General features: G+C 45.7%; 1 protein-coding gene across 1 annotated transcript in view; it reads right to left on the reverse strand.

Annotated features, from left to right (window-relative positions):
• The window catches only part of PKHD1 (PKHD1 ciliary IPT domain containing fibrocystin/polyductin), a 244,371-nt gene that overhangs the window by 156,489 nt on the left and 69,576 nt on the right, over window positions 1-18,306 (reverse strand). Inside the window, exon 35 of the mRNA XM_069850843.1 lies at window positions 4,738-4,891. Coding sequence (XP_069706944.1) covers window positions 4,738-4,891 — 154 coding nt within the window. The remainder of the gene's footprint in view (window positions 1-4,737; window positions 4,892-18,306) is intronic.

Consider the following 18,306-nt stretch of genomic DNA (forward strand, 5'->3'; position numbering starts at 1 on the left):
ATGAACTAGAAACTGCCTGCAAAAAGTATCACAATGCACATCCTAAATGGGCTGAGCAAAATGGCAAAAAAAACACCGCGACACAAGCAGTCTCCGATCGTGCACACTGACAAGGGATCTTAAACGGGGTTTCTGGAGTGGCTGATGCCATAGGCAGGAAAACCGAGGGAAAAGATTTTGCTTCTGTCAGTGAATCTAAACCTGGTCTTTATCAGCAGTGACTAAGTACTGATTATTGGGCAACTACTTTTCCAAGTGTATCAGGTAATATTTTATGTTCTTTGCTGATAGCATCAAGGCCTAAGAAAAAGTCAAGCAAAATCACTATTCGGATTTCTCCCCTTCTTAGATCTACTTGCAGGACCCACTCTAACTGCAGCCTCATCAGAGCATGGACTGCAAGAGATCCAAATTATTAGTGGATAAGCACTGTTCTCGAGATGTGGGTTCAAAATCAGAAGTGATAATGTCATGAGTATCTTTGGACTTGTCAGTTCTCTTTTTTTTTTTAGAACTGTGGAACAGTTTGGGTTGGAAGGTACCTCAAAACCTATCCACCCCCTGCCAGGGGCAGTGACACGTCCCACTGGATCAGGGGCTCCAAGCCCCATCCAACCTGGCCTTGAACCCCTCCGGGGATGGGGCAGCCACCGCTTCTCTAGCCAACCAGGGCCAGGGCCTCCCCACCCTCACAAGAAAACATTTCTGCTTAACATCTCACCTCAATCTCCCCTCTTTCAGCTTAAAACCATCACCCCTTGTCATTTTCCCTGGGATGTCATAGTTTGAAGAAAAAGAACAAAGATCCTCTTAGCTGTAGCACTTTGGAAACTGAGTGCACAGCTTCTAGAGGCAGACAAAGTGGTTCAGACCTTTTCAAAGCCTCATCCTGCAGGCTGACTGTGGAAGAGTTGTGACAAGTGATATTAGGGCTTTTCTAGAGTAGGGTCCAAAGCAACCTTCTCCCTTAAGCCTGCGAGGGTGGCAATCTCAAGGCTGTCACTTGTCTTCAACCTCACCACAGTATACTGGCAGCATCACCCTAAAATTCATCCCCAAGGCACTCCTGAAAGACCAAACAGCTTTTCTGGTTTCCAGACCACCCTAGAGCACAATAAATCCAGACAAAACCAATAGTACATGTTTAAGATTTCAACTTATCAAACACAGAGGAGTTACACCAGTGTAAGCTATGCGCAAAGGAAATTTCCATCTGTCCTGGGTTATCATAAGTATTTCCATACTTGTGCTGTTGGGATTAAAAAAATAACTGCAATCTGCTGAATTTACAGAGTTATCTACAATCAGTCTACCTTGTATCTCCTCCCCAATCAGTATTGTCTGAGCAGTTTCAGTCTGGCTACTAAACTTTCCACCGCCAATAACCATGTGTCCATGCTCTGCTTGCTGAGGGTGAGGTAGAAGCTGCCAAGACCTCCTGGCAGGGAACAGGGCTCAGCTGCCTAATCCTATCTCTCTATTACTTTATCCTCCAGATCTTCTGCCCAGTCTGGTTGCTACCAGAACCACTACATCTCTTTGGCTATAAAATACAGCCAAAGCAGGGGCTCTTGAAGGCTGCACGTGTAGACAATATGCTTCTTATAACAGTCCTTAAACAATTTCTGTGATGTTAAAATCATCATAAGAAGACACCGCACAGGCAGTATTCAGAATTCTTGTGGCTTCCTAAAAAAAGAGAATTTCAAGCAATGGGTGTGCAAACGTGTTTGGTTTGCTGGGTACAGCACCCAAAAATACGTGATAGAGCATCTTCACAGACAAGTGCACTCAGTAGCATTACAGCTTTTTTTAATCCATAGTGTTTGTTATATTTTGAGCTTGTGGGTGCACAGACAGTCTGATGCTGATGCTGACTCATGACAGCCAAAGGGAGCAGAACTACAATTTAATCCCATTCTTCAGCTCCAAGTAAGAAAAGCTCTCCAGCTAGAATAGGAATGGGCTGATTCAACTAAAGCACGTATCTACACACGCCTACAGGTTAGGGGCTTATTGCCGTGCCCTTCTGGCAGCTGGGTAAGCTTGGCAATTACTTGAAATGTTCACAGAATTGTGTAGTTGCTACTCTAAGGGGATCAGCTAACTGTGATTCATTTTAAGATCGGGATCTGTAACATCTAAAATGAACAAGTCTTTGATGGTGTGTGTTTCTCTCTATCAGCACAGGAGCCTAAACAACTCCCCTTGCCCAGACGACTTAAAGAAAAATCATAGAATCATGAATCCTAGAATCCCTAGATTGGAAAAGACTTTTGAGATCAGCAAGTCCAACCATACCTGTCCGCTTCTAAATCATATCTCTAAGCAAAAGGTACGGTTAAGAAAGATGACTCTAACCTAGTCTCAGATCAGAGCAGAGCTCTGCATGTCTTGACTCCTAATCCAAGTCTAAACAGCTCATGGCATCTGTCTAGGTGGCGGTGGAGGCAACAAGGAAAATTCAGAAAAGATGAAGCTCAGATAAACAATTACCATGTAGGTTTCTGCTTAAAAAATATTTGGTCCCTATATTTAGCACGTAGCAACGCAGAAAATCATAGCATCTAGAATATTTTAATACTCCTTTCCTAACTGAATCTCCATTATAAACCAAGCTTCTTGGAAAACATGATAAAAGGGACAAATTATTTGAATGTCAGATGAGCCAAAGCCACAAAGATACTGCTCCAGACTTCATTAAATTCAATCAGACCTCCGTTTGCTTCTTGAGTGCTGACTCATAGATCAAATATATTTTTGAGTAGGCCGAAAGTTCAAAGGGTTTCTGTTGTGATACTGTGCCCCACTTAATCACAAAGCTAGAGACTGAGCCCTGAAATCCTCATCCAGATTTATAGCCAAAAGTCTCAGAAATCAGGGGTTCTGACCCTTCTCCTCTACTGTTTGAAATAATCATGCTGGGGTTATGAAGAGCCTTGCACCACCCAGATTTAGAATTTTCACTGGGGAAGAGAGGGAAGAAAATTCACTAAAATGTTTCATTTTTTTTTAATCTCAAATTCTTACTAGATTTTTTTTTAAACAGGAATATTGCCCCATGTGGCAATTCCTGAAAATCGCCAAACGAAGACTGAGCAAATTATATCTTTTTTTGGAAATAATAGGGATAAACTTGCAAAATTTTTTTCTTTATAGAATGATCATTCAAAGCTAGATTAAAATGTAATTGTTAAATACATGTTTTTCATCACCATGTCAATTTAAAACTAGAACCTTTAATACCCTGTTAATCACAGAACCACGCAGTGGTTTGGGTTGGAAGGACCTCAAAGTCCATCCAGTCCCACCCCTGCCATGGGCAGGGACACCTCCCACTGGATCAGGGGCTCCAAGCCCCATCCAGCCTGGCCTTGAACCCCTCCAGGGATGGGGCAGCCACAGCTTCCCTGGGAAACATGGGCCAGGGCCTCCCCACCCTCACAGCAAAACATTTCTTCCTTATGTCTAATCTAAATCTCGCCTTTTTCATCTTAAAACCACTCCCCCTCATCCTACCCCTGCCCTCCCTGATAAAGAGCCGCTCCCCACATTTCCTATGCAAATACAAAATACAAATCTAATACAAAATCATTTTTACCAGCAAAGAAGCCCCAGCTCCTTAAGCATATAGAACCTCCTCTCTCCTTTATTTTTAGCTCCATTTCAGCAGAAGCTCACATTTAGCCCTAACGCTTAGCAAGCCATTTCACTAGAACAACTCATTCATTTAATACCGAGCATGTGCAAAACATTTTTCACAACCAGTGCCTAATTTACAGGGAAGACTATTTCTGTCCTGGAGTTACAAGTAATTTTAATTCTTCCTTTGCCACCCACAGAGACATCCAACCCTCCCGATGCTCGTGCAGCGTCTACCCGGGGGTGTGCGAACCCTGCAGACCCAGCGTTCCCCCCATCACCGTGCTCGGTTATTTACTCTCCACCAGCCGTGCTCCAGCATCTCGGATCGTTTATTACATTTGGTAGCTGTGGTCTATAATTCTGTAACATCATTAATTTTGTAAAGGCTTTTTGCAACACACTTGCCTCAAAGATGCCAAACAAAACAGGGTTGATAATTGTTATCAGCACTGAACACCACCCAGGACAGCGGCACTTTCGGTAGCTGGGGGAAAGAAAAAGGAGAGGAAAAAAAAAGCCTTCCTACTCATATTGTCAATTCTGCCTCAAACCTGGAGAAGAGGAGGCTGAGGGGAGACCTCATTGCTCTCTACAACTCCCTGAAAGGAGGTTGTGGAGAGGAGGGAGCTGGGCTCTTCTCCCAAGGGACAGGGGACAGGACGAGAGGGAATGGCCTCAAGCTCCGCCAGGGGAGGGTCAGGATGGACATTAGGAAAAAGTTTTTCACAGCAAGGGTCATTGGGCACTGGCAGAGGCTGCCCAGGGAGGGGGTTGAGTCCCCTTCCCTGGAGGGGTTTAAGGGACGGGTGGACGAGGTGCTGAGGGACATGGTTTAGTGTTTGATGGGGATGGTTGGACTCGATGATCCCGTGGGTCTCTTCCAACCTGGTTATTCTATGATCCTATGATAAACAGCATGAACTGCTGCATACATAATAATTAAACGCTTCCCCCTCCTGTTGTATCTGCGAGAGCAAACGCAGCCTGACCAGGTGTCTCGGTCGGTGGGAGCGGGGAGAAGGAAGGGAGCTCCCAGCCATGGAGAACTCCAGCCCCGGAGCCTCCAGAGCCCCGGCCCTCCCTCCCGCAGACCTTCGAGGCGCAGCACGTTGAGGCGGGGGGTTCTGGTCCCCAGCAGCAGCGTCCGGCCCGCTTCCACCGTGACGTTGTCGCCATCTCGCGGCTGGTGGCCCGCAGCCCAGCTGGAGCCCTGGTCCCAGCGGCCGCACCAGTGCAGGGGGCCGAGCTGGAAGGGAAAAGAGACACGGAGGAGTTCAAAGCTCACCCTTCCTCCACCCTGGGGAAGCCAGAGCACGGTGGGGAGGATGGCAGCGCCACAGCGGCTGCTTTGGCACCAGGACCCCAGGAGGAGCAAAGGGAAGGAGACTCCGCGTGGGGTTGGAGAGTTGCTCGGCCTTTGGGAACACCGGCCAGCACTGGGGGGTCACCCCTCGTCTCATTCGAGCCTGGGCAAGGAGGGGGCTTGTACAGGCCCGTGGGTTTCCTGGTGGGTCCCTGCCTCCCGAAGAGAGGAACCGCGCGTCGATTCCGGACATTGTCATAAAAACAGCCGAAAGAGTTTAGAATTAAAACATCCTGCTAGATGGACAAGATTTTGCTTCACACTCCTTGTCTCTCCTTCCACTCGTCCACACTTAGAGAGATATTCCTCCTTTCAAATACCTTTTCAGCTCTCTCAGCTTACCGCGTGGTTTTATTGCCTCTCCTTCCACAGCCTGCACATCAGTACCAAATAAAACACTGATTGTCTCAAAAACAGACTGACTTGTGATGAGCAGGGGCAAAAAGATGCCTCCCTGTTTCAAGTCTTTGTTCCTCCTCACCTCTAGAGTCTGAGCATGAACTTTGCAGTGAAGGTTTGACCCCTTTCTTATGAACACGTGTATATTTTTGCACGGGTGTGCGTGCACAAGTGTGGACATAGGCAGTCATAGCATCTCCTTTTGGGTCTTCTTTTGAACGAGCAAGAAAAGCCTCAACGGGGCCAAGTGAGGGATGCCAGACAGGGAAATACTTGTGGTCCTCACTGGGTTGTGCTAATTCAAAACAGTGGTGGAAAGCATAACCTCAATACAAAAACACAGTTACTCTGCTTTCAATCAGAGCCCATCACGTGCATTAAAGATTCTGCATGGGAGCTGCAGTTTAGGTGAATCAATACTGCTGGTGTTAGGATAGTTATTTTTTCAACTGTGCTATTGTCAGTTTTAGTTTTGTGCACATGGTGTTCTACACATTTCCCATAGCACCTAGAGCAGGCAGTTCACTACTGGATGGTGACTCCTGTCCTGGTTATCTGCCCTGGGGAGCAGGGGCTGGTTGCCAGGCTGAAGGACACAAGCTGTTTCTGTCCAACCTGTCTGTGGGGTATGCAGAGTATACAATAGCTCCAATGAAAAAGGAGCTAATTAAACTAGTTTTCATCTCAGAGCAAGGGACAGAGGATGGTACAGCTCATAGAAAGGCATACATTTCCCAAACACACTGCTTCTCAACCCAACTGCAGCGCTAAATTACAAATTCCACGAAATCCTGTCTGGCACAAACTCAACCAATGCCACCAGCAAGGTGCAGCTTTGAAATGATGGGATGCATCAGAATACTTTGTTTAGAAGGCTTGCTAGGCAGCTTGAAGTCACTCTGACATCACTATAGCCCTCTGAAGTCACTTGAAGCCTCCAGTTAACTCTTGTGGAAAGCAAGGGCGTAAGGAATACACCAGGTTGTTCTCGCAAGCATCAAAAACTCAGTGGGCTGTTAATAAAAATCTTGCGGGAGTTAAGAAGAATAAACTCTCCTCTTCTGAATTAGACTTTTTTTTTTAAGATTATTCCTCTTTCTAAATAGAACACACTCCACTTCTTCATTTAAGGTTCTCTATATATGAAATCAGTGTTTAAGCTACTCTTGCTACCTTTCTGCTGTCATCTCATAAAAGGCTGTACCCATTCATTTCTATTGATGCCCTCCAGCATAAAAGCTCATATAGGCTAGTTTAAAAAGGCACAAGAAGTGGAAACCATCTGGGAAAGTAAGAACTATTAAGCCTCTTAAGAAGGAAACTCACAAAAGGTATGAATATGCTGAAACCAAGTGCTCTGATATTTAGATGATATATGTAAGAGGTGCTCACTACACTATCAGACTAAACAAAGACAATTTTTATTGCTCCAAAGAAAGTTTACTATCCAAGAACGACTACACAGAAGCAGAAAAAGAGCCACCCAAGGTGATAAAAATCTGTGTTGTCCCACCCAGCCCTCACCTAAAGGTTTCCAGTGAGAAGAAGCCTGGCTTAGTCTGTGCATGACCTGCATGGGCATCTTTCAAGTGGTTTCTGATTTATATTCTTTTTCCTTTTTTAAAACGAAAGTACACAGATGCACATCAACTAATAACATAGGACCAAGATAACCACTTTTACTACTCTTGCATTATCATGGAGAGAATAAATCTAAAGAATCTGTCTGAAGAGAGAAAAGAGGATTTGCTCAAGGAAAGTACTTTAAATTACCAGAGCGCAGGGAGGTCAGAGGGAAAGCAGCTCTGTAGGAATTGAGGAAATACGTCAGACTGATGGAGGGAAATTGGACAGCAGAAGATATTATTAAGTGGCCCTTCTTTTGCACATCTTTCCGTAAAATGAAAGAAGTCCTCCTTAAAACCTTTGAAAGAAGGTGTGCTGTAGTGCAAGGCCAGTGAAACAGCAGCTGCCACAAATCACAGGTACAGTTTGCCTGGACCTTACTGATCCCTCCTACTGTTTTCCCGGAGAAAAACACAGTGCTGTCTCGAGCTGTAACAGTCTTTTAAACGTCCTGAATGGCAGTGGCTCTGTCCAGGTCATATTGAGCAGCCCACGACAGAAGAATATGGACAAACAAATGCGTAAGCTACTTGCACATCCCTCTTCAGGCAGAGTGCCTGGCAGACTCACAGCTCCCTTCTGGACCTGCTGTTTTCCCTCCCTGTGATCCTCAGGAACCTCCTCAGTCATCCTGCCTGTCTTGTCTATCTGCCCCGTCTCCAACTCCAGACAGGCTGCAGCCCACGCTCACCCTGCAGACACCAAATACCACCAGCTCTGCGTGCTGAGGGTGGCGTGGGGGACTTTGCCGTCCCGCAGGCTGAGTGTGCTCTTACAACCACTCGGACAGACTGACTCACTTGAGACCCCAAAGAAAAAAACAATGAAACAGCCACCTTCTCTCTCGCAAGCCCGTACAGCCACATCTGAAACATTTCCACCATGCAGACTCTAGCTCCTTTCCTTCTACCCACAGCCAAGCAGAATAAGAACATCCCTCTCACTCACTGTTTGGCTTTTCATAGAAGCAAAACTCAAAAAACATTCCATGTTTTCCCCTGTTTGGCACTCAGCATTTGACCTGTGGTGTTTAATTTAAACACTTCTCAGTAAGACTGAAAAGTAGCAGCAGCTGCAAGCACCAGGGTCATGGCTGAGTGCCCATCCTGTGAGGAACCTGCAGAGCCAAGGAAAGCTGCTTGGCAGCGCCTGGCAGTGGGTATTCTCCTCCTGTGCTTTTTTCAGCTTCAACACAGGGCACAAAAACTGGCAGGGATCTTGAAATTTAGGATAGGGTAAAGAGGAGTTGGCGTAAAATGATGAAGCTGGAGCTGGCTGGGTTGCAGCTGCTGCAGCGAGGTAGTGTCTCTATGTTCCTGCTCCAGCATATACCGAAAGATGATTTGGAGGAAACAGGGCTTATGAGATTGTAACAGCTTCTGCGTCACTGTCAGGACTCACACTTGGACGTAGGCAACTTCACCCAGGCTTAACAGAAGGAGTGAAACCGCAAAGATGTTGCATTCCTGCAAGGTTCATGAAAATGAGCAGCTAGATTGAGGCAAGAGAGCCTTCTGGTGTTTTCCCCCCAAGTACAGCATGAGTGAATACACAAAGAGGTCACCTGCACTTTTGCAGGATGCGCCTTCACATCAGGTATCCATAAGAAACCCACTTTGGCAACATTTCACGTCCTGAATCCAGTACAGCAGGTGACACTAGTAGAAAACCAAACCTTCAAAATATGGGCTGAAACCCCAGGTGGGTGGGAAATCAAAAGCACTGGGAATCCTCAAGGAGCTGGTTGTTCTTCTTAGGGCACCAAAGAGCATGAGAATCACAGAGGGCATCTGACATGAAAATTCAATGACCAGAGACATGCAACACCTTCCCACTTTTGGCGCTCACACGGTGCACGCCCTGCACAACCCGTTTCAAGCCCACAGCTCAGGTACCAAGCTTGCGTATAACGCAGTACTGGCTCTGCGTGGCAAGGTTTTATAGTGAGGGGGCTACAAGGGTGGCACCATAAGACACTGTTAGAAACCTCCCCCGTGTTCAAGACAGCCAATGCCAGCCAGCTCCAAGCTGGATCCACCGTTGGCCAAGGCTGAGCCCAGCTGCAGCAGTGGTAGCACCCCTGAGATAACGTAGGGAAGAATGGGAAAACTTACTGTGCAACAGCAATCACAGCTGGAGAGAGGAGCGAGAATTTGGAGAGAAACAACTCTGCGGGCACCAAGGTCAGTGAAGAAGGAGGAGGAGGTGCTCCAGGCACCACAGCTGAGATTTTTCTCCAGCCCATGGGGAAGATCATGGTGAGGCAGGCTGTCCCCCTGCAGCCCGTAAGGTCCACAGCGGAGCAGATATCCACATTGTGGCTGACGGAGGACTCCTAGCTGGGGCAAGCAGATGCCCAAAAGAGGCTGTGACCCTTTGGAAAGTCTGTGCTGGAACAGGCTTCTGACAGGACATGTGGATCCATAGGGGACTCCACAGTGGAGCAGGTTTGCTGATAGGACTTGTGGCCCTGTGGGGGATCCATGCTGGAGCAGTTTTCCTAAGGACTGCAGCCCATGGAAAGGACTCACGCTTGAGCAGTTCATGTAGAGCTGCAGCCCATGGGTGGGACTCACACTGGAGAAGTTCATGGAGGATGTTTCCTGTGGGAGGGACCCTACACTGGAACAGGAGAAGAGTGTGAGTAGTCCTCTCCTTAAGGAGGAATGAGCAATAGAGACAATGTGCAATGAACTGACCACAACCCCCATTCCTTGTCCTGTTACATTGCTGATTGTGAGGACGTAAAGAAAATTAGGAATGAAGTTGAGCCTGGGAAGAAGAGGGTGGGTGAGGCATTTGGTAGTGTGGTTTTTATATCCCATTACCCTACTCTGATTTGATTGGTCATAAATTAAACCAGTTTCCCTAAGCTGAGTCTGATTTGCTTATGATGGCACTTGCTGAATGACCTCACTGTCCTTATCTCAACCCACAAGCTTTTGATATGCTTTTCTCTTCTCTCCCCCGATGAAGACGGGGAGTGAAAGAGCGGCTTTGGTGGGCACATGGCACCCAGACAGGGTCAACCCACCACAAACACAGATTAATTTGGGGGTGGGGGGGGATATTAACTCCTTCCCGATTCAAGCACCAAAACAATGAATGAATTATGTAAAGATAAAATACTGTTCTAACAGCATACAGTAAAATATGCACAAACTCCTTGTAATTCAGCACATTATCCCCTTCCTCCCTTCTACACCTTCTTTTTTTCTCATTTTCAGGCAGATTTCTTTCTATTTTATGTTTTTAGCTGCTGCTGTAGCCAGCCAGCCTGGGGTTGCCTTTATGTCAGCCTTTGGGGACATGATCTCAGTACCAGTTTCTCAGCTTGTGCCTGTGACTACCAGGGCTCAGAAACAGCAGCAGCAACTGTGATATGTGAATAAATAACTGTGATACACACAGGCTGGCAAACAAGTCACAAAGGGAAGGGCTTGTAAGTGACCACTCCTTCAATGTTTCATCTAAATTTTGGTAAATAACAATCATTCTTCCAACACAACACATGTTAATCTGGGGACTTTTAACTCCTTCCTCCCCAAAATGCAAGGTTTGGTCTTAAAAGGGTTGAGAAACTCGTGTTTAGACACAGGATAGATAATTAGTTCTCACTTTGTGGTAACTTTACAATTTTGGGGGGTAGTCAGCTCAAAAAAAGAGGACTGAGAAAATTCTAACAGACACAGACAAGCCCTCATCCTCTGATCAGAAGAGACAGAAAATGTAAAAGCAAGCCATGCCCCAGTGGTCTGGTCGAACCCAGACTCTGCTGGTGCTGTGCTCGACATTCTCCCTTCTGGGCAGTGGGTTTCAGCCGAGGGTTTTCTGTGACACGGCCGCAGAGAGAAACCTGAAGGCAAGAGGGTTTTCTCACCAAGCAGCCTGCTTTTCCCTGGCCACCAGCTTTGTCCTTTCCCCCAGCCACGTCCGACAGGACCCAGAGCACAGCAGCAACCTGCTCTCAAGGAACAATCCCTCTTGCTTCCTCCTAGTGGGAAGAAGGTGCACCCCTCCCAGCCGTCACCGGGAAAAGGCTTGGAACGCCGCAGACAGAGATTGACACCCACAAGGCAGCCTTTTCCTTGGTGCTGACAGATTGCCATTTAACCAGCAAGTACAGAGAGCAAGTGCTCCTTCCCTCAGTCACCACAGAGAGACAAGGTTAACATTTTAAGTGATGGAGTACAGCGTATGTTTCCCCACGCCACAGACCCAGGACTCCACACCACGTCTGAAAACACTTTAATTTCAGTGATGGATACAGGGAGCTCACTTTCCAGGCTATGAACTCGTGACAGCTCCTCAGTTTAATACATCAGGAAAAGATTTACACCCCTCACCCAACCCCCATCCACCTGAAGGAAAGAAAAAACGAATATTTGGAGGAGAAAAAAGAGGAGGGGAGGTATTTTATTACACTAGATGTCTTTTACTAGGGAAGTATTTTCAGCCATCTGCTCTAATTATTCCTCCTGTATTGGCCACCATCTTCATGCAACAATAGAAATAATTATCTCCTCAAGGGCAAAAAAAGAAAATATTTACAAAACCAAACAAAAGTTGATTATTTTTAGCTCCTGGGAAAAAAGAAACAACAAGCTACTTCTTAATGAAGGAGCAATTAGGAAGGTGGCTAGAACATCTATAATTAAAACAGACAAATTGGTGCAGGCTCCTCCCTCCTACACGTACTCGAAAAGGATGTAAATGCATGTTCTTGCTAAAGTCAGGGTAGTTAGCATACAAAATGTTGCCCAGTGCACGGAGAAGCTGAGCCTGTCTCCTGACATCATTCTCTGCCTCTCTCACTTGTAAGACCTTGAAACCTATGCCAAATTAGCTGAAAAATGCTCACTACAGCAGTAAAGTCATATAATTTCAATCGGCATGGATAGATCTTCCTCCGTACAACCAGCATCCCTAAGACAAGCGCGACAGGACATTCTCTCACCCTGCTGTTACAGAACAGTCTTCCACGTGTACTTCATCACTCAGTGTGAAAAAATGGCCCTTTTTCTATACAAAACAAAACCGAAAGAGGACTTTCACAATCATCTTTTCATTCCTGGCAGAGTCTAAGGGTTTTGCCAACAGAGAGAATGAAGGCTTATATATAGATTCTCAGTAAAGATGGAATAGGGTTGTCCCAAAGAGAACAGCAAATACCTTCCGTTGTGCAAAATCAAGTAAAAACAGCAAGAAAAAACCACTCTCTCTATGAACAGCACAGTGCAAGACCCTGTTTTGCAGACAAATATAGGTATTTTGACATCCACCCAGAAGTGAGTACAATTGAGTTGACTGTGCTGTGAAATTAAAGAACTGCCAGACTGAAGCTGGTCAAGGCTAATAATGAATGCAGAAGCTCCCAAGGCTTCTCCAAGCAGTTTCAGGGCAGAGGGCACCATCTAATGCTCATTACAAGAGCAGAGCAAACAAACATCAACTGGCAGGGAAGAGCTGCAAACTACCACACTGTGAGCCATTCTCTACTTTAGGCAATTTCCCTCTCATTTTCAGAGGCCAGTTTTCACTAAGGAAAAGCTAACAAGACAGAGATTAACAGCTAGCAGGTTTTGCAGGGTTTCTCTTGCCCAGGCAGCAATTTCAGAGAAGCTGCCTTCAACATTGAAGTAGCCAGTAATGCATTTCTTCCGAAGTCAGAGTGCCAACACAAGGCTAGACCACGGATCTTACAACGTGATCAGCAACCCCTTAAAGGGCTTTCATGCACACCATTACATTTCTCCAACTTTGCCACTGATTGAGGCATTTCCAAGGAGCTTTCTAAGCTTGATTTGAGGGAGCAGAACATAACAAAATGAGAACCTCTGGAGAGGCTCTGCTTCCATAATAAAAGCACTATGTTCACCTCTATCATTTCTATTTAATCTGCTTTCATTTGAAAGAAGAACATAGCAAAAAGGGGAGCTTATTCTGACCTCTCTAATTTCTCCCAGTCTTCCCTCAAAGAAAAGACAGTCTTTTGGCTCCTAGGAGTTCATCAGCTTCAAGTGTTGAGAAATTTCTCACTCAGTTCAATTCCATGTGATGACGATCCTGAAAATAACATGACCTGTCCGCTGAGGCCCTTCTTCTCTGAGTTCTGTTAAGACAGTCCCTGATGCCAGTTTAGCAATGAGCAGTAGGGTGGTAGCTTTTAGGTGTTAGTATGAACTGTCTTGGCGAAACAGCGAAGAGGAAAACTACCCAGAGGAACAAAAGGAAATTGTCCTCCAACACATCCCATGGCAGAGACCACCTATAGTTAACCCAGCTAAGCAGTCACGGGCAACCAAACTGGGCAACAAAGGTAGACAGATAATGAGACTGTCTTCTTCCAGTTACTGAAAGAAATTATAAAAAAAAAATAAAGGCAGGAATAGTTGTGCTGGAGTCACAAATCACTAAGGAAGTAGCCTTGCACGCATTAGAAACCAGAAGGAAGGAAAGGCATCTGGAGGACTCTACAATGGGAAAAGACAAATAATTTATGCCACAAGACCACGTTATCTCCAAAAAGATTGGAAGTACGGTAGCTACAAATTAACTAAGGCTGGAAATAAGCAGAATGCTTCTGACAATCCATGCATTTAAAGCCTGTAAGAGGTTTCCAGAGAAGGAAAACAAATTATGTTTTCCCTTAAGAATCATCATGCTTGGCTGTGATAAAGCAGGCCTGGAACATAACCCAACAAATTCTTTCCAAGGCCAGAAGAAGATATTTTTGTGTCTATCTGTACCATCTGTTTCTGCATAACTTCTCTTTACCTTTTACTCAGGCTATAAAATGTAGGCAGTACCATCCTCCCTGGGAGAGCCACACAGCATCCCGCATTCATGACCCCCTAGAGCGCTGATACAAGAAGGGTCAGAGCACATAGGAGGACACACAGTGCACTATCCAATTCCTTAGCTTCTAACAGAGACTGCCTGTACCCCAAGTTAAAAAGAAAGGATTTCTTTTCATTTTTACATTTTTTTAGCTGTCTTGCAGGAATCTTTCTGCCTTCTACTGAGATGCACAGGAAGGGAAGAATCTGGCTGGGCATGTTTTCTCCAGGACTGATGAATGACCCTAGTCTCTCGCCAACTATTACGGGATAAATCTGTTTACACACAAAAAATTGACCTGGGCTGGTGAGGTGGGACTAGAACCAGGAAACTGGCACGTCCCAGAGGAAAAAATGCATTTGCAGCCAACAGCATTAGTAACTCAAGACCATAAACAAGCCACGCTGTCATTAATTACTCAGACAGGGGCAGTCGCAAAAGCAGTGAGAAGACCCAAAAGCCAACTGTAAGTAGTTCATCGAGCTGATTAGTTCAGAAAAAAAATGAGTGGGCAGTTTTGGAGGCCAGAGCCCATGGCACAAGTCAGTCTCAGGCCAATTTGCAACTGGACAATGGCATGAAAAACAGCTTAATTCCTGTTTGAAAAAAAAAAAAAAAATCCAAGCAACTAAACCAGCAAAACTGCTGAAAAAACAACCACCAGAAAAAAGCTTTTCCAGCAGGGGAGTAATCACTGCAATTTCCAAGCACAGAAGGTAAGGCTCTTTGCACCAGAGGTATTTAATTAAGGACATGGAGTATTAGTTAGATCTAATGGTGCTTTCACAGAGCACTGAAAAGACATCGCTGCTTTCAGGGGCCGCACGTCCCAGATACAGCGTGAGTCAGCTTCCTATACACAAACAACAAAGCTCATACAAATACGAGGAAAAAACACCAAATAATGGGGGGATGTGAGCTGCACTAAGCTATTCTCTAATTAAACAAACCACAGGAACATCCAGGTCTATTTACAACACACACAAGTCCCAAAGCGTTGTTCTTGGGTCTTTCAGGGTCTTTTGAGAGCTACAGTGGGATGCTGATCCTAGAATCAGAAACCTCAACTTCAAATATTAAGGAAAGCGCCCTGGAAGCAGAGGAAATGTCTTGGAGCACGTGAAGAGCCCTGTTTCACAAAATGCAATTGTTCTCTACAGAAACTCATTGCTAATTCACAAGAACCTTCCTAATGTTCATTTATGGCCTGACATTCCGAGGCAGTATATTTCAGTGAAGACTATCCCAGTGCAAAGTTTTAATCACGAGCCCAACTACCATGAAAGCCCCGTGCCTGTAAATGCATCGGGGAATTCAGTGCAATCGTCCAGTTTAGACATAACAGCGATGGTTTTCCCTTCCCAGAGCGCAGTTAAAGAGCACACATAATTTACACATCTCTCTAAACCAGTGATTTCTCAAAGGATGAAGGTTTCTGAGTTAAATTAAAAGTGGCACTTTAATGGTAATGGGAAAATTGCAACATCAAGTTGTTTACACAAGTGAAGTAACCAAGCCCGGTGACTGTGGTGAACTTTGCAGTATGCACTGTGCAACTATTGTCTCACAAGTGAATGATCTTGACTTACTTTAACTAATCTGAGAGCAAATATTGCAAATACAAAGATTAGCTTGACAATTTTCCAAGCACCTGCAGGAAAAGAAGTCAAATTTGTGCCAACCTGTCAGTAAGAAGGATTTCTGAAGGAATGCTACAGTAAATGGGTGAGAAGAACGAGGGTGTTTGAGCCCAACAGTGTTAATGCAGATCTGATGGTGGTGGGGTTTTTGATCGGGCAAGAGAAGAAAAAAAAAGACCCTTGTGAGAGTTCCAAGTCAGCTGCAAAGGTGGGCTGGAGGTCAGAGCACTGGTGTGAGCTTCAGCCTTTGACTTTCACACGGCTCCTGTGGGAAGCAGAGAATACAAGGGAACTGATACACAAAGCATCTCCACTGCCAACCCGGTTTGCAAGGGGTTTGCAGTGATTTACCAGGAAATTGCTAAAAAGAGCTTGTGCATAAAGCAAACGAACAGAAAAACTACAAGATACAAAGCCAAGAAATGACCCTACCATACGTGCATCCACATCTCCTCAACCAAAGCAGCTCAGCTGTTTAAACTGACTGTAACCAGACACGTTTCTTCTAGTCTTTTTTTCTGTTTTTCTAGTCTGTTTTTTCTGCTATTTCATTAACAGGTTCAGGCATATACAACCATAGAATCGTTGAATAGTTTGGGTTGGAAGGAACCTCAAAGCCCATCCAGTGCCACCCCTGCCATGGGCAGGGACACCTCCCACCGGACCAGGCTGCCCAAGCCCCATCCAGCCTGGCCTTGAACCCCTCCAGGGATGGGGCAGCCACAGCTTCCCTGGGCAACCTGGGCCAGGGCCTCCCCACTCTCATAGTAAAGAAATTCCTTCTTATGTCTAGTCTAAATCTGCCCCTCTCCAGTTTACACACATTAAATATGTCTTGAACAACACTTCATTACCATCACAGTATTGCTCCACTGGAACATCTATTGCAACTGGGAGCATTTTAAGCAGCACCTAACTGCAAGGTCAGAGGCATAGGTGTGTATGTGTTACTGTTGTCTTATCATCTGTAGATCCTCCCTCTCAAACAAATAGGATGACACATACCCAGCCATACCTCCTTCCATCCACAGACCCTCCGAATATGTTGGAAGGAGCTACCTGCTAGAAAAAATACAGGTTACAATCCCTGTATTGTTGAAGGGAAAACCTATGTGCTTGATGATACTTTGTGTAGCAAGAGGGCATCGCTTCATTGTCCCGCACAGAGAATTCATGGCTGACAGCACCAGGTTTGGTTGACTGCAGCAGCTTCATCAAAACATCTTGCCTGATCATTTTCAAATGTTTAAATTGAAATTTTTAAGTAAATTCCACATTTAAGGGAAGGATGTGAATGGGCACAAAGACATTTCTTTGGGCTCTGCAGCTTTTCTGCCTCCTAGGCGAGGATTTAATGCAGAGAAGGGCAATGAAGCCAGTGAAGGGGCTGGAGCACAAGTCTTATGGGGAGCAGCTGATGGAAATGAGATTGTTTAGTCTGGAGAAAAGAAGGTAGAAGGGAGACCTCATCACTCTCTAGGTTGTGGCGAGGTGGGTATTGGTTTCTTCACCCAAGTAACAAGTGGAAGGACAAGGAGAAATGGCCTTAAGTTGTGCCAGGGAAGGGTTACATTGGATACTAGGGAAAATTTCTTCACCTAAACTGTTGTCAAGCACTGGAACAGGCTGCTCAGGGCAGTGGTTGATTCCTCATCCCTGGAGGGATTTAAAAGATACGTGGATGTGCTGCTTAGGGACGTGGTTTAGTGGTGGAGCTGGCAATATAAAGTTTATGGTAGGGCTTGATGATCTTAAAGGTCTTTTCCAACCTAAACACTTCCATGATTCTAAAATAACCCTTTCAGCTTTGCTGAAACAGAGTAGTAGTGTGTGTTCACAACAGCACAGTAATGCAAACCAGCTGGAGAGAATCTGTCCCGCGATGCTGCACATGCAATGTGGGGACAGGAGCAGGTGTAGGACAGGTGTAAGGGCCTGGCCAGCAGCCGAGGCACAGGGAGCTCTCCAAGCTGCATCTTGCCCCTCACTTCGGTTGTGCTAAAGGGTGCAGGGCTTGGGGCTCTCGGCAGCCGGTAGGACCGTCCTGTTCCTGCAGAAATGGGGGCAGCGACCAGCAGTGCTGGTGGCAGAGCTCTGCGATGGAGACCCAAGGGCAGCACTGGGGAAGCCTGCACTGCTCTTTCAATCCTGTACCTGCCCAGCAGGGAGAGGTTTTCACCCGGCACGGCTGTTATTTCAGTAATGCAAGCGTTTTAAACAGCTCAGCCTAATTTGCGAGCTTTCAGAGTCCACTTCCAAATGCAATGTCCTGTTTAGTTTTAGCACATCAACAACGTGCTTTCTTAGCCTATCTGTATGCATTATCTACTGCCGTAATGTATCATGGACTGAACTACAGCATCATTACAGGTAAGTGCTCAGGTTTAAATGCAAACATAATTGCATAATGCGGTACAGCCAGGAAGAATAATGCAGGAAATAGAGCCAGCTCCATCTGATAGTGCCATCTGACTGGAACGCCGGCCGTTCGGATCAAACGCACAGCCCTGATGGGGCAACCAAGAATAAAAGTGCATTGTAGTATCTTTATTGTCATCATCAAAAACACTTATCTGCCAGAAAGGTAAAAAGGTGAAGATGGAACTCTTACAGCAAAGGTCACATAAGCGGTAGAGTGACACTGGGTTATGATGGCTGGGAAGAGGTCACGCCTTAGCAAAGGCTACCTTTGCACTGTCACTTTGAGCTGAACTTGCCGAGTTCTAATGGAAATCTGAGCATTAATGGCATTTAGAAGGCTGCTAACACCCATGTTATTTCCCTACAGTCAAG

The sequence above is a fragment of the Phaenicophaeus curvirostris genome, chromosome 2, assembly GCF_032191515.1.
Source record: "Phaenicophaeus curvirostris isolate KB17595 chromosome 2, BPBGC_Pcur_1.0, whole genome shotgun sequence".
Taxonomy (NCBI): Eukaryota; Metazoa; Chordata; class Aves; order Cuculiformes; family Cuculidae; genus Phaenicophaeus; species Phaenicophaeus curvirostris.